This window comes from Chiloscyllium punctatum, chromosome 4 (assembly GCF_047496795.1).
Source record: "Chiloscyllium punctatum isolate Juve2018m chromosome 4, sChiPun1.3, whole genome shotgun sequence".
NCBI classification, from domain to species: Eukaryota; Metazoa; Chordata; class Chondrichthyes; order Orectolobiformes; family Hemiscylliidae; genus Chiloscyllium; species Chiloscyllium punctatum.
Window position 1 is genome coordinate 1,843,483 of NC_092742.1, and position 21,825 is coordinate 1,865,307.

A 21,825-nucleotide genomic window follows, 5' to 3' on the forward strand; every position below is an offset into this window, starting at 1 on the left:
TTGTTTTATTTATCTGCAGTTCTTTGTTAAATTCTGTTTTAGATTTACAAGGACATTGCCAGGAATGAAGAATTTCAGCAATAAAGCCTTGATAGGTTTTGATATTTTCTGTGAAATAGAGGAGGCTGAAGGGAGATTTAACTGCTGAGTGCTGTGGATAAAAATGAGGGCCCTGGTTACTGTGAATAGGAATTTCCAATAATAGAGAGTAATAATCACACACAGAGAATTAACATAATTCCTGGAAGGAATAAAAGGGAGTTAAGGATAGATATTTTCACCTACAGATTGGCAGGTGTCTGGAACATGTAGCAAGAATAATGAAAGTAGAAACCTTTATTGCAGTTACATGCATTTGATTTGTTGTGACCTACAGGGCAATGGATCAAGATTGGGACAGCTCTTTTTTTGGCTGCTACGCACCTCGTTCAAAGTCTTCTCTAGACAGGGGTTTGTTACACACAACCTACCCTTTACAAATCCATGTTGACTCTCTAACTGTACCTCATGATAAGGATAATACCTCTGTGTAATGCACCCAGACCTTTCTCATTCCCCATAGACCCAGATGTCTTCCCCTACCCCTCACATCCCACTCCATTCCACCAACAGTGCTGCCCTACCCACCATACACAAGTCTATCCTTCATGCCATTCACCCATTTAAACCACTCCACCATCAACCTTTCCCTTACCACAACCTACATACTCATTCTGTCCTTCTCACATTCCATTACCCACATTAAACTCACACACACTCACTTCGTAAACATCATCCTTTCTTAGCTGATCCTATTCATCATCTTTTCTTTTCTCCTTAAAACTTGCCATTTTTCTCTACATCGCTGGTCTCTCCTCACACTCCTTCCACTTCTCTCCTATACCTTGCCGTCACACCCCCTTCGCTAACAGCCTGCTCCCCCGTCCCATTAATTGCTTCCCCTCACAGCGACAGCAGCCTCCATGCCCCATGTCCCTTTCAGTTGGACACTATTTACCTGGTAGTTTTGAGGTTGGAGTTTGTGCAGTCCTTTGATGCAGAATCCAAACAGCGAGAAGATGATGCAGAGGAGCAGAGTGATAAAGGTGAAGAGAGTGATGGGTTGGACTGGTCCTAGAAATACAACCATAATTACTGCTATAAAAGGTGCTCAAATCTCTTGTAAACTTTCAGTAAAATAGATCAGCATCTAAATTCTCTTGAACCTGGATCAGGTTAAAATCTGTTCAGCTTGCTTCCTTGTTGCGGGGAATTGGCAGTAACCTGGGTTTCTCCATTTGGAGTCAGGGATGAGGGCAGTGGAGGTGAAATCAACCTGGGAGATAAAGGTTGTCTTGGTCAACAGGTAGGGTGGGATGGGGATCCTTTAGTTTTGGGCTCTCTGGTCTGGTCAGCAGTTAGCTAGTTGGGAGTTGGGCTTAGTTGAGGGTGGGGTGCCTCGGTGAAGTGCTGTTGATGTATGTCAGATCTCACACTGTTCAGGTTTCTGTCATGGTCATCTGAGGGTGGGCTGCAGCCTAGTGTCTGTCAGGTTGGAATTCTGATGTCTGTTAGTTGGGATCAGGATGGGGTAACTGGTGTTGCTCATTTGGGTCAATGTCAGGGTGGATGGAGTATCTTGTCAGCATCTGCAGTTTTACAAATGAAACTCCTAGTCACTCTGCAATGTTCAGTAAGGTGACTACATACCGAGTCTCAGCACTGAGAAGAAGAGGAGCCAAAACATGCAGAGGATTGGTGCAATGATGACTTGGCCAATTGCAGCAGAGTGTAGCCGATGGTTGAGTTTAGTGGGCACGCAGGCGTAGTAAATATTATATCGATCCACCAGGTGTTTCAGCAACATGTACAGCAATCCTGAGAATAATTTAAGAAAGAAAATCAGAGATGAGAGTGCACCGTCCGGAAGCAACGAGGAGTAAGAGAGCCTGTGAGAGAGAGGATATGGAGGATGTATGAGAGTGGGTGGAACAGGGAAAAGGATGTAAGTGGGGAGAGAAAGTACAGTGGGTGTGGTTGGGTGGGAGGGAGGGGGTGGAGTGGGTGGGGATTGAATGGACAGAAAGAATGCTTGAGATTAGAAGAAACAAAATGAGATGGTGGACAATATCTTCCAGTCCCAGAGCAGCACATAATAATGGGGTTCAAGAGAACTTGATTGGACGAGAATCAAATATTTAAAAATCAGTGATGGTATAAACGTGTGTGATGAAGCTCTCCAACAGGAGAGTTTCTGTTCCCGATTTCAGATGTCAGGCAAGCCTATCTGCAACATGTTTGCATCTTTTACTAAAACCATGTCTCTGTGAGGCAACAATGCTGACCACTGTGCCGTCCTTGCTGAGGCCTTGATCCAGATCATTGTATCCAGTTTAGCTACAGGTAAGGTCCCAAAAACTGGAGAACAGCCAATGTTGTTCCTTTGTTTAAGGATGGCAATAGATAGTTCAGGAGATTATAGGCCAGTGAGTCCTAGGTGAATGCTAGGGAAATTATTGGAGAAGATTCTTAGGGACAGGATTTAATCTCATTTGGGAAAGAATGGATTTATGAGGGATAGTCAGTCATGACTCAAAAATCTGATTTTTGAGTTTTTGAGGAAGTGGTGAGGATGATAGGGCAGTGAAAGCTCTCAACTTGAACTTTACTGAACCATTTGGCAAGGTCTATCATGGTAAGCTGGTCAAGAAGACTTTGTCACAAGATCCATGGTGACTTGGTATGTTGGATACAAAATTGGCTTGGTAACAGATGACAGGTAGTTTTGGAGAATTATTTTTCTGACTGGAGGTCTGTAACCAGAGGTGTTCTGCAAAGATCGATGCTGGGACCTCTGTTGTTTGTAACAGAACAGAGAACATACAGCATAGAAAAGTACAGCACAGAACAGGCCCTTTGGCTCACGATGTTGTGCCAAGGATTAATCTAATCTAAAATTAAATATCTTAACCTACATACTCCTCAATTCACTGCTGTCCATGTGCATGTCCAGCACTCACTTAACTGTCCCTAATGACTCTGCTTCCACCTTTATCACTGGCAATGCATTCCATTCTCTGTGTAAAGAACCTACCTCTGACGTCAACACTGACCTCCAGGCAGAATACTTTCCATCCACAACCACTCACTGCCTTCTGTCAGCCAACCAATTCTGAATCCAGATCGCCAAATCTCCCTGTATGCCATACTTCCTGACTTTATGAATGAGCCTACCATGGGGAACCCTATCAAATGCCTTGATGAAGTCTATATACACCACATCCACTGCTCGACATTCATCGATTTGTCTTGTCACCTCCTCAAAGAACACAAGAAGATTTGTGAGGCATGACCTGCCCCTCACAAAGCCATGCTGACTGCCTGTAATCATGCTATGCTTTTCCAAATAGTCATAAATCCTATCCTTCAGAATTCTTTCCAAAATTTTGCTGACGACAGACGTACAACTGACTGGTCTGTAATTGCCCCCTTGAAAAGAGGAACAACATTCTCCCCCTTCCAATCCTCCGATACAACTCCTGTGGAGAATGAGGAGGCAAAGATCTTCGCCAGCGCCTTAGCAACCTCCTTTCTCGCTTCCCGGAGCAGACTAGGATAAATCTGGTCAGGCCCTGGGGATTTATCAATATTAAGGTTTGCTAAAATTTCCAGCACATCAACTTCATCAATCTTAATCTGGTCAAACCTGTATCCCAGTTCTTCAAAGTTCTCATTCACAACAAGGTCCCTTTCCTTGGTGAAAACCAAAGCAAAAAACTCATTTAGGGCTTCCCCTATCTGCTCAGACCCAACGCACAAGTTCCCTACGCTATCCCTGATTGGCCCTACCTTCTCCCTGATTATTCTCTTATTCCTCATGTATGATTAAAATGCCTTTGGGTTCTCTCTAATCCTTTCTGCCAAGCCTTTTTCGTGCCCCCTCCTGGCTCTCCATTTCTGAGTTGCTTTCTAGCAAGCCTGTAATCCTCTTGAGCTGTGCTGGATCCTTGCTTCCTCCACCTTACGTAAGCTGCTTTCTTCCTTTTGACAAGAAGTTCCTCTGTTCTTGTCATCCAAGGTTCCTTAATCTTACCCCTTCTTAACTGTCTCAGAGGAACAAATTTGTGCACACCTGCAACAACTGCTCCTTAAATAGTCTCCACATGTCAGCTGTGCCCTTTCTGTGGAACAATTGCTCCCAGTCTGTACTTCCCAACTCCTGCTGATAGTGTCATAATTTCCTTTTCCCAATTAAATATCTTCCCTTGGTAATTGCTCCTTTCACTCTCCATGGCTATGGTAAATGTGAGGCAGTTGTGGTCACTGTCATCAAAGTGTTATCCCACCGCGAGATCTGACACCTGTCCTGGCTTATTGCCGAGCACCAAATCCAAAATGGCCTCTCCCCTAGTCAGTCTGTCTACATACTGAGTAAGGAAACCCCCCCTGAACACACCTGACAAAAACGGCTCCATCCAAACCATCTGCACTAAGGAGTCATGATTTGGAGATGCCGGTGTTGGACTGGGGTGTACAAAGTTAAAAATCACATAACACCAGGTTATAGTCCAACAGGTTTAATTGGAAGCACACTAACTTTCGGAGCGACGCTCCTCATCAGGTGATTGTGGAGGGCTCGATCGTAACACAGAATTTATAGCAAAAATTTACAGCGTGATATAACTGAAATTGTACATTGAAAAATTGATTGTCTGTTCAGCCTTTCATCTGTTACAATACAGTGATAGTTTCACTTCTTTCATGTGTAAATCACAAAACCCTTTTTTTTAAAGTTGCATTCTTGGGTTAGCTGTTAACAATGGTGATAGCTAGACAATATGTTGAAGGTGTTAGCCCCCTGTGTTCTCTGTCTATGACCTGATGTTTAGATTGATTCTAATCTAAAAAGTGAGATAACAGAGTTTGACATAAATTCATGCAGTTTTTGAGCTCCGAGTTCTACATGAATGTATGCAGTTTTTGAGCAAAGTGCAATGTAACTCTGCAAGTACAAATTCACCCCACAAAATATATGTGTGCATGTGGGTCTTTGTCTGTCTGTGTGTGTGTCTCTGTCTGGGGTGGGGGTTGTGAGTGTGAGAAAGTGTGTGTGTCTGTGTGTGTGTGTGTGCGTGTGTTTGTGTGTGTGTGTGTAGTGAGTGCAGAGTGTCTTAAGTCTGTGAGGGGGTGCATGTGTGTGAGTGTGTGTTGCTATAAGGGTGTGTGTGGGTGTCTGTGTGTGCGTCTGTGTGTACCTGTGTCCGTGTGTATGTGATAGTGTGTGTGTGTGTGTAGGAATATCTGTGTGTGTGTATAGTCCAATGGTGGTCCCCTGTAATGTGACATGAACCCAAGGTCCCGGTTGAGGCCCTCCCTATGGGTACCGAACTTAGCTATCAGCCTCTGCTCAGCCACTTTCCTCTGCTGCCTGTCCCGAAGTCCACCTTGGAGGATGGTCACCCGAAGGTCCAAGGCTGAATGTCCTGGACCACTGAAGTGTTCCCCAACTGGGAGGGAACCCTCCTGTCTGTTGATTGTTGTGCGGTGCCCATTCATCCGTTGTCGTAGCCTTTGCTCGGTTTCCCCAATGTACCATGCCTCCGGGCATCCTTGCCTGCAACGTATAAGATAGACAATGTTGGCTGAGTCACATGAGTACCTGCCATGTACAAGGTGGGAGGTGTTCCCAAACATAATAGTGGTATCTATGTCCATATAGTGGTATCTATTACACGTGGGAACACCTCCCACCTTGTACATGGCAGGTACTCATGTGACTCAGAGCTGAAAATGTGTTGCTGGAAAAGCGCAGCAGGTCAGGCAGCATCCAAGGAGCAGGACAATCGACGTTTCGGGCATCAGCCCTTCTTCAGGATTCCTGATGAAGGGCTGATGCCCGAAACGTCGATTCTCCTGTTCCTTGGATGCTGCCTGACCTGCTGCGCTTTTCCAGCAACACATTTTCAGCTCTGATCTCCAGCATCTGCAGTCCTCACTTTCTACTCATGTGACTCAGCCATCGTTGTCTATCTTATACGTTGCAGGCAACGATGCCCGGAGGCATGGTACATTGGGGAAACCGAGCAAAGGCTACGACAACGGATGAATGGGCACTGCACAACAATCAACAGACAGGAGGGTTCCCTCCCAGTTGGGGAACACTTCAGTGGTCCAGGACATTCAGCCTCGGACCTTTGGGTGACCATCCTCCAAGGTGGACTTCGGGACAGGCAGCAGAGGAAAGTGGCCGAGCAGAGGCTGATAGCTAAGTTCGGTACCCATAGGGAGGAGAAAGTGAGGACTGCAGATGCTGGAGATCAGAGCTGAAAATGTGTTGCTGGAAAAGCGCAGCAGGTCAGGTAGCATCCAAGGAGCAGGAGAATCGACATTTCAGGCATCAGCCCTTCTTCAGGAATGAGGAAAGTGTGCCAAGCAGGCTAAGATAAAAGGTAGGGAGGAGGGACTTGGGGGAGGGGCGTTGGGAATGCGATAGGTGAAGGGAGGTCAAGGTGAGGGTGATAGGCCGGAGTGGGGTGGGGGCGGAGAGGTCAGGAAGAAGATTGCAGGTTAGGAAGGCGGTGCTGAGTTCGAGGGTTGGGACTGAGACAAGGTGGGGGGAGGGGAAATGAGGAAACTGGAGAAATCTGAGTTCATCCCTTGTGGTTGGAGGGTTCCCAGGCAGAAGATGAGGTGCTCTTCCTCCAACCGTCGTGTTGCCATGGTCTGGCGATGGAGGAGTCCAAGGACCTGCATGACCTTGGTGGAGTGGGAGGGGCAGTTGAAGTGTTGGGCTACGGGGTGGTTGGGTTGGTTGATCTGGGTGTCCCAGAGGTGTTATCTGAAACGTTCTGCAAGTAGGCGGCCAACCCAACCACCCTGTGGCCCAACACTTCAACTGCCCCTCCCACTCCACCAAGGTCATGCAGGTCCTTGGACTCCTCCATCGCCAGACCATGGCAACACGACGGTTGGAGGAAGAGCACCTCATCTTCCGCCTGGGAACCCTCCAACCACAAGGGATGAACTCAGATTTCTCCAGTTACCTCATTTCCCCTCCCCCCACCTTGTCTCAGTCCCAACCCTCGAACTCAGCACCGCCTTCCTAACCTGCAATCTTCTTCCTGACCTCTCCGTCCCCACCCCACTCCGGCCTATCACCCTCACCTTGACCTCCCTCCACCTATCGCATTCCCAACGCCCCTCCCCCACGTCCCTCCTCCTTACCTTTTATCTCAGCCTGCTTGGCACACTTTCCTCATTCCTGAAGAAGGGCTCATGCCCGAAACGTCGATTCTCCTGCTCCTTGGATGCTGCCTGACCTGCTGCGCTTTTCCAGCAACACATTTTCAACCCATAGGGAGGGCCTCAACCGGGACCTTGGGTTCATGTCACATTACAGGTGATCACCATTGCACTACACACACACACAGATATTCCTACACACACACACTCTCACATATACACGGACACAGGTACACACAGACGCACACACAGACACCCACACATACCCTTATAGACACACACACTCCCACACTCACACATGCACCCCCTCACAGACTTAAGACACTCTGCACTCACTACACACAGACACACACAGACACACGCACACACACACACACACACAGACACACACTTTCTCACACTCACAACCCCCACCCCAGACAGAGACACACACACAGACAGACAAAGACCCACATGCACACATATATTTTGTGGGGTGAATTTGTACTTGCAGAGTTACATTGCACTTTGCTCAAAAACTGCATACATTCATGTAGAACTCGGAGCTCAAAAACTGCATGAATTTATGTCAAACTCTGTTATCTCACTTTTTAGATTAGAATCAATCTAAACATCAGGTCATAGACAGAGAACACAGGGGGCTAACACCTTCAACATATTGTCTAGCTATCACCATTGTTAACAGCTAACCAGAGAATGCAACTTTAAAAAAGGGTTTTGTGATTTACACATGAAAGAAGTGAAACTATCACTGTATTGTAACAGATGAAAGGCTGAACAATCAATTTTTCAATGTACAATTTCAGTAAACTTTTGCTATAAATTCTGTGTTTTGATCGAGCCCTCCACAATCAGCTGATGAAGGAGCGTCGCTCCGAAAGCTAGTGTGCTTCCACTTAAACCTATTGGACTATAACCTGGTGTTATGTGATTTTTAACTTTGCACTAAGGAGGTTCCAGTCGATATTGGGAAAGTTGAAATCACCCATACCAACAACCCTGCTACATCTGCATTTTCCCAGAATCTGCCCGCCTATGAGTTCTTCAATCTCTCTACTGCTATTAGGTGGTCTGTAGAAAACCCCCAATGCGTTGGCTGTTCCCTTGCTGTTGCTAATTTCCACCCATACTGACTCAGACAAACTTTCCTCAACAACCTTCATTTCTGTAGTTGTGATGCACTCTCTAATTAGCAATGCTACATCCCCTCCTCTTTTCCACCCTCCCTGTTCTTTTTAAATGTTCTAAACCCTGGAACATCAAGCAACCATTCCTGCCCCTGTGAAACCCACATCTCCGTTATGGCCACAACATCATAGCCCCACGTACTGATCCATGCTCTAAGTTTGTCACTCTTATTTCAGACATTCCTTGTATTAAAGCAGACACACTTTAACCGATCTCTTTGTTTCATCACGTGAGAAACTTTCCCAACAGATTCACTACATCCTGTCACTGCCCCATCTGCAACTACCCCCTCTCAGACATGTGGCTCTGATTCCCACCCCACTGCCAAACAATTGGATGAAAATGTTAATAAAACTGAAAGAACTGTGGAAGCTGTAAATCAGAAACAAAAACAGAAAATGCTGGAAAAGCTCAGCAGGTCGAGCAGCATCTGTGAAAAGAAATCAGAGCTAACGCTTCAAATCCAGTTACTCTTCCTCAGAACTGAGGAAGAGTCAACAGACCCAAAACTGAAACTCTGATTTCTTTCCACTGTTGTTGCCAGACGTGCTGAGCCTTTCCAGTAATTTCTGTTTTTGCTGTGGATGAAAATAAATCAGCTATTACAAGGGGGCATAGCTTTAAATTAAGGGGGGGTAGATATAGGACTGATGTTAGGGGTAGGTTCTTCACTCAGCGAGTCGTAAGTTCATGGAATGCCCTGCCAGTAGCAGTAGTGGACTCTCCCTCTTTATGGGTATTTAAGCGGGCATTGGATAGGTATATGGAGGATAGTGGGTTAGTGTAGGTTAGGTGGGCTTTGATCGGCGCAACATCGAGGGCCGAAGGGCCTGTACTGCGCTGTATTCTTCTATGTTCTATGTTCTAAATGCGGTCTGATTAGTAAGTTTGCTGATGGCACAAAAATTGGTGGAATTGTGAACAGTGAGGAAGGTTGTCAAAAGATGCAGCAGGATATAGATCAGTTGGAATGTTGGGCAGAGAAATGGCAGATGGAGTTTAATTTGGACAAGTGCAAGGTGATACATTTTGGGAGGTCAAATGCAAGAGGGAAGTATAAAGTAAATGGCAGGACCCTTAGGAATATTGGATTACAGAGGAATCTTTGCGCACATAGCTCCCTGAAAATGGCAATACAAGTGAATAAGATGGTAAAGAAGGTGAATGGCATGCTTGCCTTCATGGGGGTCGGGACGTATAGTATAAAAGTTGGCAATCATGTTGTAGCTATTTAAAACTTTAGTTAGGCCACATTTGTGTACAGTTTTAGTCACTCCACTACAGGAAGAATGCGGAGGCATCTCTCTCTTCAATTTATAACTCTCCAGTCCAGGCAATATCCTGGTAAATCTTCTCTGCACCCTCTCCAGTGCTACCACATCATTCCTATAATGTGGATTTCAGAACTGCAATCAAAACTCTAACTGTGGTTTAACCAAATTTTATATAGTTCAGGCATAACCTCCTGCTCTTAAACGCTATGCATTAGGTAAAGATGTACTTGTGCCCTATGCCTTCATAACGACTGTATCTACTTGTTCTTTTGTCTTAAGGAATCAGTGTACACATACACCAAGGTTCCTCTGATCCTTATGGCTTCCCAGGTCCACCTGTTTGTCCTATGTTCCCTTGCTCTGGGAAGATCCTCCCAATTGTTTCACCTCACACTTATTTGGAATGAATTCTATTTGAGACTGATCATCTCATCTAACCAGTCTGCATATATCCTCTTCTAATCTAAGAATACACTATTCACTATTACCATATCAGCAATTTTTGTATCATCAGCAAGCTTACTTATCAACACTCCTAAAACATTTATATCAACCACAAACAGAGGTCCCAAAGCGGATCTCTATAGAACTCCACTGGACACAGGATCCCAGCCAAAAAAACACCCCTCAACCATCAACCTCTGCTTCCTGCCATTTAAAATATTCTGGATCCAATTGGATCCCATAGGCTCTTATTTTCATTATCAGTCTCCAAAATCCAAGTAGACTACTCGCCTACACACCTGGTCACCTCTTTGAAGAGTTTGAGTTCAATATGGTCAGTCATGACCTCCCATTAATAAAACCAAGCTGACTGTTCTTGAATAATCCCTTCCTCTCCAAGTACAGGATAGTTCTGTTTCCCCACCTCTGAGGTTAGGCTGAATGGCCTGTAAATCTACAAAAATGAATAATGTGGGCTCTTTCTTGATGATATGTTTTATTGAGATCTGCCTCTTGATTAAAATTTAAAAATATAAACCATAAGTACTAAGTTAGGCTGGACCAGTATTTGTAGAGCTGTAAGACTGGACTTTTTTTTGGGTCTATAGATTGTTAAGGAGCAGAGATCTCTTCCTGTCGGATGTGTGAGTTTAGGGGGAGTTTCCATGTTACTGATGATTGTGCCTGCAGGAAGTGTGTTTAGTTGCGAATCCTATCAGACTGCATGGATAGGTTGGAGCGGCAGTTAGAGGCAAGAAGGAATTTATTGGAGCTAAGGGGTGTGAGGGATGGTACTTATAGGAAGTGAGAAAAACCACATAAACAGTCAGGTAGATGGGTTAACTCTAAGGGAAGGTAGAAGAGGGAGGCTGGTGGTGCAGGAGTCTCCAGTGGTTATCCCCAACTCAAACAAGTACGCTGTTTTGGAAAATGTAGAGGGTGATGGACTCTTAGGGGAATGTAGCATGAACAGCCAAGTTTATGGTACCAAGAATGGTTCTATTGTAGTGGGGTCAGGTACGTTTTGGCACTGCCCTTTTGGCACCGATCATTTGGCCCCGCCATTTTGGCTCTAAACTGTTTTGGCGCTCCTTACTTTGGCGCTGAGCTGTTTTGGCACCAATTCAGAATAAAAAAAAAGTCTTGTTGGTTAAAAAGAGAGGATGACTAATGAGCTGATGTAATTTTCTCAACTAGCAAGAGTTGATAGTCAAAGCTGCAATGACCTGCTGTAGATTCAAATCTTGTTTTGTAATCATTTTCTCATTTAACAATTGTTAATGGTTATCTACTGCCTTGATGATACTTAAGTCCTTCTGCCTTCACATTGGAAAGCTGTAATACAATTTTCTTTCTATTTTCTTGTACAGCCCATACCAGAAATGGCTGAAAACATTCTAAGAAAGAGAGACAAACTAAAATTTTCACGATGGTTATCTATATGTGTTTGATAAATGTAGCAAAATGTAGAAATTCGTTTTTATAATGAATAGGTTAAAAATAATAAATAAAAAAGAATTAGATTTATTTCTTGCAATGCAATAAAAACAAATTTCTTACAGGCTCTACAAGACTTTTTTTAAATTCTGAATTGGCGCCAAAACAGCTCAGTACCAAAGTAATGAGCGCCAATACAGTTTAGAGCCAAAAGGGCGGCGCCAAATAGTCCCATTCCAAATGTAGTGAGGGGTATGTCAGGTTCCAAGTGATCGATTGCGATAGGGACACTCTAGTCAGAGGCACAGACAGACATTTCTGTGGCCGACAACAAGAAATCAGAATGATGCATTGCCTGCCTGGTGCCAGGATCTCAGAGAGGGTGCAGAATGTTCTCAAAGGGGAGAGGGACCAGCAGGCAGTCACTGTACACATTGGAACTAAGATCATAAGAAGGGAAAAGGATGAGATTTTGAAGGGAGAATATAGAAAGTTAGGCAGGAATTTTAAAATGAGGTCCTTGAGGGTAGTAATATCTGGATTACTCCTGGTGCTATGAGCTAGTGAGGGTAGGAATAGGAGGATAGGGCAGATGAAAGCATTTCTGAGGAACTGGTGCAGGAGAGAACGGTACACATTTTTGGATTATTGGAATCTCTTCTAGGGTAGACCTTACCTGTTCTGATGAATTAAATTACATTTACTTCAATGCAAGAGGTCTAACAGGGAAGGCAGATTAACTCAGGGCATGGTTAGGAACATCGGACTTGGATATCACAGCAGTTACAGAAATGTGGCTCAGAGATGGACAGGACTGGCAGCTTAATGTTCCAGGGTATAAATATTACAGGAAGGATAGAAAGAGGGGTGCAAGAGAGGAGGGGGAGTGGTGTTTTTGATCAGGCACAGCATTACATCTGTACTTAGGGAGGATATTCCTGGAAATACATCCAGGGACATTATTTGGGTGGAACTGAGAAATAAGAAAGGGATGATCACCTTATTGGGATTGTATTATAGACTCCTAATAGTCAGAGGAAATTGAGAAACAAATTTGTAAAGAGATCTCAGCTATCTGTAAGAATAATAGGGTGGTTATGGTAGGGGATTTTAACGTTCCAAATTTGGAGTGGGATGCCATGGTGTTAAGAGTTTAGATGGAGAGGAATTGGCTAATTGTGTACAAGAAAATTTTCTGAGTCAGTATGTGGATGTACCTATGACAGAAGGTGCAAAACTTGACCTACTCTCGGGAAATAAGGCAGGGCAAGTGACTGAGGCATCAGTGAGGGAGCACTTTGGGACCAGTGACCATAATTCTATTAGTTTTAAAACAATATAGAACAATATAGCACAGTTCAGGCCCTTCAGCCCTCGATTTGTGCCAACTTTTTTATCCTACTCTAAGATCAAACAAACCTACATACCCTTCATTGTACAATCTTCTATGTGCCTATCCAAGAATCGCTTAAATATATCTGACTCTACTATCATTGCTGGCAATGCATTCCATACACCCACCACTCTGTGTAAAGAAACTACTTCTGACATCTCCCCTAAACTTTCCTCCAATCAGCTTAAAACTATGGGCCCCTCATGATAGCCATTTCTGCCCTGGGAAAAAGTCTCTGGCTATCCACTCTATCTATGCCTCTCATCATCTTGTACACCTCTATCAAATCATGTTTCATCCTTCTTCGCTCCAATGAGAAAAACCCGAGAGAACTTGAAAAACAACAAGAACTTGAAAGACCCTATAGAGACAACAAGCAAAACTAGTATCATTACTAAATACTGTGCAAGGACTGTAACAAACACTACATTGAACAAACAGGCAGAAAACTAGCCACCAGGATACATGAACATCAACTAGCCACAAAACAACATGACCGTCTCTCACTACTATCCTCACATACAGATGAAGAAGGACACCACTTCGACTGAGACAACACATCCATCCTATGACAAGCCAAACAAAGACATGTGTGAGAATTCCTAGAAGCATGGCACTCTAACCGGAATTCTATCAATAGACACTTTGACTTGGATTCTATCTACCACCCCCAAGAAAAAGAACAGAAAATGACATCACCATAGGAAATGGCATCACCAACCCAATGAAACCTAAATGCATAAATAAAAAGTGGGCCATACCACCAGTGCTTCACCAGAGGCTCACTGATGATGTTATCTAGTATGGTGATGAAACGTCTGAAAATGAACCTTCAAGCTCAGCAAGTAAACTTACATCCAGTACCTTGGCGACCTCTAAAGCCCTGTCTGATCCTTGCCTCCTCAACTTTAAGTAAGCTTCCTTCTTCCTCTTGACTAGACTGAGTCAGCAAAAGTGGTGGGAAGTGAAAGGGTAACAAGTGACAGGGATTAAACGATAGTCTGAATAGTAAAGAATGAGAGAAGACTAGTGGGAGACACAGGAGAAACACATTTATTTTAATCATGAAAGGTGTGTTGTAGTAAGCCAAAGTATCTTTCACTTTCAAAAGGCAACACCAAAGTTTTTTTATTATGCACTCATGGAATGTGGGCATCCCAGCATTTATTGCCTACCCTAATTGCCCTTGAGAAGGCGATGATGAGCTGCCTTCTTGAACTGCTGCAGTCTATGTACTGTTGGTAGACCCACATTGCCCTTAGAGAAGGAATTTTAGGAATTTGACCCAATTTCTCTAAAGGAATAGGATGGTGGGTGGCTTGGCGGGGAACTTGCAGGTGGTTGTGTTGCCATGCATCTGTTGTCCTCGTCCTTCTAGATGGAAGTGGTCATGGGTTTGGAAGGTGCTGTCTGATGATCTTTGGTGAATTTCTGCATCTTGCAGATAGTAAACACTACTGCTACTGAGAGTCGATGGTGGAGGGAGTGGAGGTGCTATTACACAGCTCCAAAGCAGGTGGTCTTGAACTAGTCCAGAGGAGGGAACACTACCATTACACCTAAAGGGACTGAGTGGATGCCTTTAGATGCGGTGCCAATCAAGCGGACTGCTTTGTCCTGGATGGTGTCAAGCTTCAAGTGTTGTTGGAGCTGCACTCATCTAGACAAGTGGATAGTCCATCACTTGTGCCTTGCAGATAGTGGATAGACTTTGGGGTGTCAGGAGGTAAGTACCTTGCCGCAGTATTCCTAGTCTCTGACCTGCTCTTGCAGCTACTGTGTTTATGTGGTGAGTCCAATTGAGTTTCTGTTCAATGGTAACCATAAGGATGTGCATTGTTGTGTGTGTGTGTGTGTGTGTGTGTGTGTCTGTCTGTGTGTGTGTGTGTTGGTGGGGGGGGTGGAATTCAGAGATGGTAGTGGTTAGATTGTCTTTTAAAGCCCTACAGTGTGGAAATAAGCCATTTGGCCCAATACGTCCACACCGACCCTCCGAGCAGTAACCCACCCAGACCCATTCCCCGATCCTAATACTCTACATTTACCCCTGACTGATGCACCTAACCTACACATCCCTGTGCAGTGAGCTGCTCAGGAGGATTTAGACTAGTAAGCTAGGGGGGTGGGACCCAGGGAGATAGTGAGGAAAGAGATCAATCTGAGACTGGTACAGTTGAGAACAGAAGTGAGTCAAACAGTCAGGGTAGATAGAGACAAGATAGGTAAAAACAATGACTGCAGATACTGGAAACCAGATTCTGGATTAGTGGTGCTGAAAGAGCACAGCAGTTCAGGCAGCATCCAAGGAGCTTCGAAATCGACGTTTCGGGCAAAAGCCCAGGGACAAGATAGGACTAATAAATTAAACTGCATTTATTTCAATGCAAGGGGCCTAACAGGGAAGGCAGATAAACTCAGGGAATGGTTAGGAACATCAGACTGGGATATCATAGCTTTACAGAAACATGGCTCAGGGATGGGCAGGACTGGTGGCTTAATGTTCCAGGATACAAATGCTACAGGAAGGATAGAAAGGGAAGCAACAGAGGAGGGGGAGTGGCATTTTTGATAAGGGATAGCATTACAGCTGTGCTGAGGGAGGATAATTCCGGAAATACATCCAAGGAAGTTATTTGGGTGGAACTGAGAAATAAGAAAGGGATGATCACCTTATTGGGATTGTATTATAGACCCCCTAATAGTCAGAGGGAAATTGAGAAACAAACTTGTAAGGAGATCTCAGCTATCTGTAAGAATAATAGGGTGGTTATGGTTGGGGATTTTAACTTTCCAAACATAGACTGGGACTGCCATAGTGTTAAGGGTATAGATGGAGAGGAATTTGTTAAGTGTGTACAAGACAATTTTCTGATTCAGTATGTGGATGTACCTACTAGAGAAGGTGCAAAACTTGAGGTAAAAACAATGACGGCAGATGCTGGAAACCAGATTCTGGAAGAGTGGTGCTGGAAGAGCACAGCAGTTCAGGCAGCATCCAAGCAGCTTTGAAATCGACGTTTCGGGCAAAAGCCCTTCAAAACTTGACCTACTCTTGGGAAATAAGGCAGGGCAGGTGACTGAGGTGTCAGTGGGGAGCACTTTGGGGCCAGCGACCATAATTCTATTAGATTTAAAATAATGATGGAAAAGGATAGACCAGATCTAAAAGTTGAAGTTCTAAATTGGAGAAAGGCCAATTTTGATGGTATTAGGCAAGAACTTTCGAAAGCTGACTGGGGGCAGATGTTCGCAGGTAAAGGGATGGCTGGAAAATGGGAAGCTTTCAGAAATGAGATAACGAAAATACAGAGAAAGTATATTCCTGTCAGGGTGAAAGGGAAGGCTGGTAGGTATAGGGAATGCTGGATGACTAAAAAAATTGAGGGTTTGGTTAAGAAAAAGAAGGAAGCATTTGTCAGGTATAGACAGGATAGATCGAGTGAATCCTTAGAAGCGTATAAAGGAAGTATACTTAAGAGAGAAATCAGGAGGGCAAAAAGGGGACATGAGATAGCTTTGGCAAAAAGAATTAAGTAGAATCCAAAGAGTTTTTACAAATACATTAAGGACAAAAGGGTAACTAGGGAGAGAATAGGGCACCTCAAAGATCAGCAAGGCGGCCTTTGTGTGGAGCCGCAGAAAATGGGCGAGATACTAAATGAGCATTTTGCATCAGTATTTACTGTGGAAAAGGATATGGAAGATATAGACTATAGGGAAATAGATGGTGACATCTTGCAAAATGTCCATATTACAGAGGAGGAAGTGCTGTATGTCTTGAAACGCATAAAGGTGGATAAATTCCCAGGACCTGATCAGGTATACCCTAGAACTCTGTGGTAAGCTAGGAAAGTGATTGCTGGGCCTCTTGCTGAGATATTTTTATCATCAATAGTCACAGGTGAGGTGCCAGAAGACTGGAGGTTGGCTAACGTGGTGCCACTGTTTAAGAAGGGTAGAAAGGACAGTGGAGTTGTGAATAGTGACGAAGGATGTTGTAGGTTGCAGAGAGACATAGATAAGCTGCAGAGCTGGGCTGAGAGGTGGCAAATGGAGTTGAATGTGGACAAGTGTGAGGTGATACACTTTGGTCGGAGTAACCGGAATGCAAAGTACTGGGCTAATGGTAAGATTCTTGGTAGTGCAGATGAGCAGAGAGATCCCAGTGTCCAGGTACACAGATCTTTGAAAGTTGCCACCCAGGTTGACAGGGTTGTTAAGAAGGCATACAGTGTTTTAGCTTTTATTAATAGAGAGATCGAGTTCAGGAACCATGAGGTTAAGCTACATCTGTACAAAACTCTGGTGCGGCCGCAATTGGAGTCTTGTGTACAGTTCTGGTCACCGCATTATAAGAAGGATGTGGAAGCTTTGGAAAGGGTGCAGAGGAGATTTACGAGGATGTTGCCTGGTATGGAGGGAAGGTCTTACGAGGAAAGTCTGAGGAACTTGAGGCTGTTTTCATTGGAGAGAAGAAGGTTGAGAGGTGACTTAATAGAGACATACAAGATAATCAGAGGGTTAGATAGGGTAGACAGGGAGAGCCTTATTCCAAGTATATGGTGGCGGTGAGCACAAGGGGGCATAGCTTTAAATTGAGGGATGATAGATATAGGACAGATATCAGAGGTAGTTTCCTTATTAAGAAAGTAGTAAGGGTATGGAATGCTTTGCCTGCAATGATAGTAGATTCGCCAACGTTAAGTACATTTAAATCATCGTTGGACAAGAAGGGCTTTTGCCTGAAACACCGATTTCGAAGCTCCTTGGATGCTGCCTGAACTGCTGTGCTCTTCCAGCACCACTAATCCAGAATCTGGTTTCCAGCATCTGCAGTCATTGTTTTTACCTGGAATAGTGTAGGTTAGATGGACTTCAGATTGGTATGACAGGCTGGCGCAACATCGAGGGCCAAAGGGCCTGTACTGCGCTGTAATGTTCTATGTCCTATGTTTTATGTAAGGACAAGCCAGGGAACTATAGACCAGTGAGCGTGACGTCGGTGGTGGGCAAGTTGTTGGAGGGAATCCTGAGGGACAGGATGTACATGTATTTGGAAAGGCAAGGACTGATTAGGGATAGTCAACATGGCTTTGTGCGTGGAAAACCACGTCTCACAAACTTGATTGAGTTTTTTGAAGAAGCAACAAAGAAGATTGATGAGGGCAGAGTGGTAGATATGATCTATATGCACTTCAGTAAGGCACTTGACAAGGTTCCCCATGGGAGACTGATTAGCAAGGTTAGATCTCACGGAATACAGGGAGAACTAGCCATTTGGATACAGAACTGGCTCAAAGGTAGAAGACAGAGGGTGGTGGTGGAGGGTTGTTTTTCAGACTGGAGGCCTGTGACCAGTGGAGTGCCACAAGGATCGGTGCTGGGTCCTCTACTTTTTGTCATTTATCGAAATAATTTGGATATGAGCATAACAGGTATAGTTAATAAGTTTGCAGATGACACCAAAATTGCAGTGGACAGCGAAGAAAGTTACCTCAGATTACAACGGGATCTTGATCAGATGGGCCAATGGGCTGAGAAGTGGCAAATGGAGTTTAATTCAGATAAATGCAAGGTATTGCATTTTGGGAAAGCAAACCTTAGCAGGACTTATACACTTAATGGTAAGGTCCGAGGGAGTGTTGCTGAACAAAGAGACCTTGGAGGACAGGTTCATAGCTGCTTGAAAGTGGAGTCGCAGGTCGATAGGATAGTGAAGAAGGCATTTGGTATGCTTTCCTTTATTGGTCAGAGCATTGAGTACAGGAGCTGCGAGGTCATGTTGCAGCTGTACAGGATGCAGTTTAGGCTAGTTTTGGAATATTGCGTGCAATTCTGGTCTCCTTCCAACTGGAAGTATGTTGTGAAACTTGAAAGCATTCATAAAAGATTTACAAGGATGTTGCCAGGGCTGGAGGATTTGAGCTACAGGGAGAGGCTGAACAGGCTGGGGCTATTTTCCCTGGAGCTTCGAAGACTGAGGGGTGACCTTATAGAGGTTTATAAAATCATGAGGGGCATGGATAGGGTAAATAGGCAAAGTCTTTTCCCTGGGGTCGGGGAGTCCAGAACTAGAGGGCATAGGTTTAGGGTGAGAGGGGAAAGATATAAAAGAGACCTAAGGGGCAACTCTTTCACACAGAGGGTGGTGCGTGTATGGAATGAGCTGCCAGAGGAAGTGGTGGAGGCTGGTACAACTGCAACATTTAAGAAGCATTTGGATGAGTATATGAATGGGAAGGGTTTAGAGGGATATGGGCCGGGTGCTGGCAGGTGGGACTAGATTGGGTTGGGATATCTGGTCGGCATGGACGGGTTGGAACCGAAGGGTCTGTTTATGTGTTGTACATCTCTATGACTCTGTGAATGTGGTTTAGTTATATGGTCAGGAGATCATCCTCAGGTCAGATTTGGCACCAAGTTTGTGAACAGTTTGGTTCAGCCTCAGGCAATTACAAGGGTAAAGGTTGGAGTGTGGTACTCAGGAATGCAGTTTGTGGCAGGGTTTGCGTATTCCCAATATTTAGTTGGAAGATGTTTCTGCTCCTCCAATGCACAGCAATCTGATTACTTAGATACAGTGAAAGGCTAATGAAAGGTGAAAAAGGGGAAGAGAAAGTTTGTCCTTATCTCAAGGAGATGGGAGGGTGGGGGTTCTTCAAATACAAAGTGTTTTTTGTTTCACATTCCATCTCATTTCAGGGTTCAATTCGAGCCAGCACAGTTCACAAAGGACATAATAGCATTTGCAGGCCATATTTATAGACACTTACTCACAGAACACAGTTAATCAGGGGCACTCACCAAAGGGAACAATTATTGGACATGTAATGCTGTACGTCATCACAACAGCAAATATACACATTGTCCAAGCATATTCTAGCCCAAACTGATATTCGTAGGCCTGATTCTAGAGAGAGAGGTGGAGAAGTAGAATAGAATTAGAGAAGCATTTAGAATCAAAAAGCATTGAACATTCACAATCATCAGATACCCGCCAATTAAAAGATAGGTTCCTCAGAAATTAGATGTGTGAACTCCTGATGTAGGGAATCTTAGCACCAATCCGATTCCAAAAGCTCCCCCAAGATACTGAGGTATATACAGGCTATTCAGTGCCAAATGCAGCGACTTGTTAATGTATTGTATACTTTTATCACACAAGAGAATCCTGGGATCATTCTTAGACCTTTACCTTTTTCACATGTATTTGCTCAGCCTTCGATTTAGCAAAAGCAAGTCGTGCTGTGTATACCAGCAGCCCTGGGATGCGTAGCAATTCCATCGCTGTGCCAATCAAACTGGATGTTATCACGTAGTTAACAAAGAAAGCTCCATTATCTGGGAGAAAGACACATCTACAACAGAAGGAAACGAGTAATTTACATTGGGAAATTTAGCCCTCTCAGTATGTCACAAACTACTCTAAACAAGCTGGTTTACTTGGAGAATGAGTGGTACCCAAGAAGAGTTACTAGAGTTTAACTGAGGGGTTTAGGTGGTTTATATGTAGAATCAATATCCAAAAGTGAATTATGGAAACAATAACATGTGGGAATGTTTCTTCAGAGGTCTGGACTCACGCACAGGAGAAGACTTGAGTTCCAATCCCAGGAGAGCAGATTTTAAATTCAATCAATTAAAATTCTGGCATAAAAGAAAGTCTCAGAAAGTCATGAAACTGCCTGATCATTGTAATAATCCATCTAGTTCACCAATGTCCTTCTGGGGTAGAAAGTGAGGATTGCAGATGCTGGAGATTTGAATCAAGAGTATGGTGCCGGAAAAGCACAGTGGGTCAGGCAGCATCTGAGGAGCAGGAGAGTCGATGTTTTGGGCAAAAGCCCCTCATCAGGAATTCCTAATACTGCCTGACCTGCTGTGCTTTTCCAGCACCACACTCTTCTGGGATAGAAACCTTCCATCCAAACCTGATCTGGTCTACATTTCACTGGATTGCCATGGCAATGTGGCTAACTCTTACCCAGCTCTGAAATGACCAAGCAAGACCCACAGTATCAAGTTGCCACAATTTTTTTTTAAATTCATTCACAGGATGTAGGTGTCATTGGCTAGGCCAGCATTTATTGCCCATCCCTAATTGCCCAGAGTCAAACATGTTCTTTCATAAAGAAATGCAAAAGAATGGATCATCCGGCATCAAACTAGGCAGTGGAAAAGACAATGGCTGAATATTGGATGGATCCGTTTTTGTCCAATATGTGCAGGAGGGTTTCCCAATACAGTATGTCAAAGGGCCAACAAGAGGGGAGGCCACACTGGATCTGCTGCTTGGTAATGAACCAGGTCAGGTGTTTGATTTAGTGGTAGGTGAGCACTTTGAAGAGAGTGACCATAATTCAGTTACGTTTAGTTTAGTGATGGAAAGGGATAGGTACATGCCACAGGGAAACAGTTATAGATGGGGGAAGGGCAATTATCATGCAAATAGGCAAGACTTAGGAGGCATAGAATGGGATAGCAAAATGCAGGGGATGGGGACAATCGAAATGTGGAGCTGGCTTAAGGAAGAGATATTGTGTGTCCTTGATAGGTATGTCCCTGTCAGGCAGCAAGGAAGTGATAAGGTCAGGGAACTATGGTCTTCGAAATAAATTGTATCTCTTGTTAAGCAGAAGAGGGAGGCTGATGTGACATTGAGACGAGATGATTCAGATGAGGCGATGGAGAGTTACAGAGTAGCTCGGAAGGATTTAAAGACAGAGTTAAGAAGAGCAAGGAGGGGATATGAGCAGTCATTAGCAGGTAGAATAAAGGAGAACCCTAAAGCTTTCTATCGGTATGTGAGGAATAAAAGGATGACTAAGGGTAGGAATAGGGAATATCAAAAACAGAAGTGGGAATTTG

The 21,825-nt window shown here is 44.2% G+C and overlaps 1 protein-coding gene across 4 annotated transcripts in view; it reads right to left on the reverse strand.

Moving 5' to 3' along the window:
- Positions 1–21,825, reverse strand: part of tmem63c (transmembrane protein 63C) — a 400,240-nt gene that overhangs the window by 70,146 nt on the left and 308,269 nt on the right. For all 4 annotated transcript variants that reach the window (XM_072567924.1, XM_072567925.1, XM_072567923.1 and 1 more), the window contains 4 exons: positions 20,153–20,315; positions 19,762–19,867; positions 1,690–1,857; positions 998–1,113 (listed from right to left, as the gene is read on the reverse strand). In XM_072567924.1, the coding sequence (XP_072424025.1) occupies positions 998–1,113; positions 1,690–1,857; positions 19,762–19,867; positions 20,153–20,315 (553 nt within the window). The remainder of the gene's footprint in view (positions 1–997; positions 1,114–1,689; positions 1,858–19,761; positions 19,868–20,152; positions 20,316–21,825) is intronic.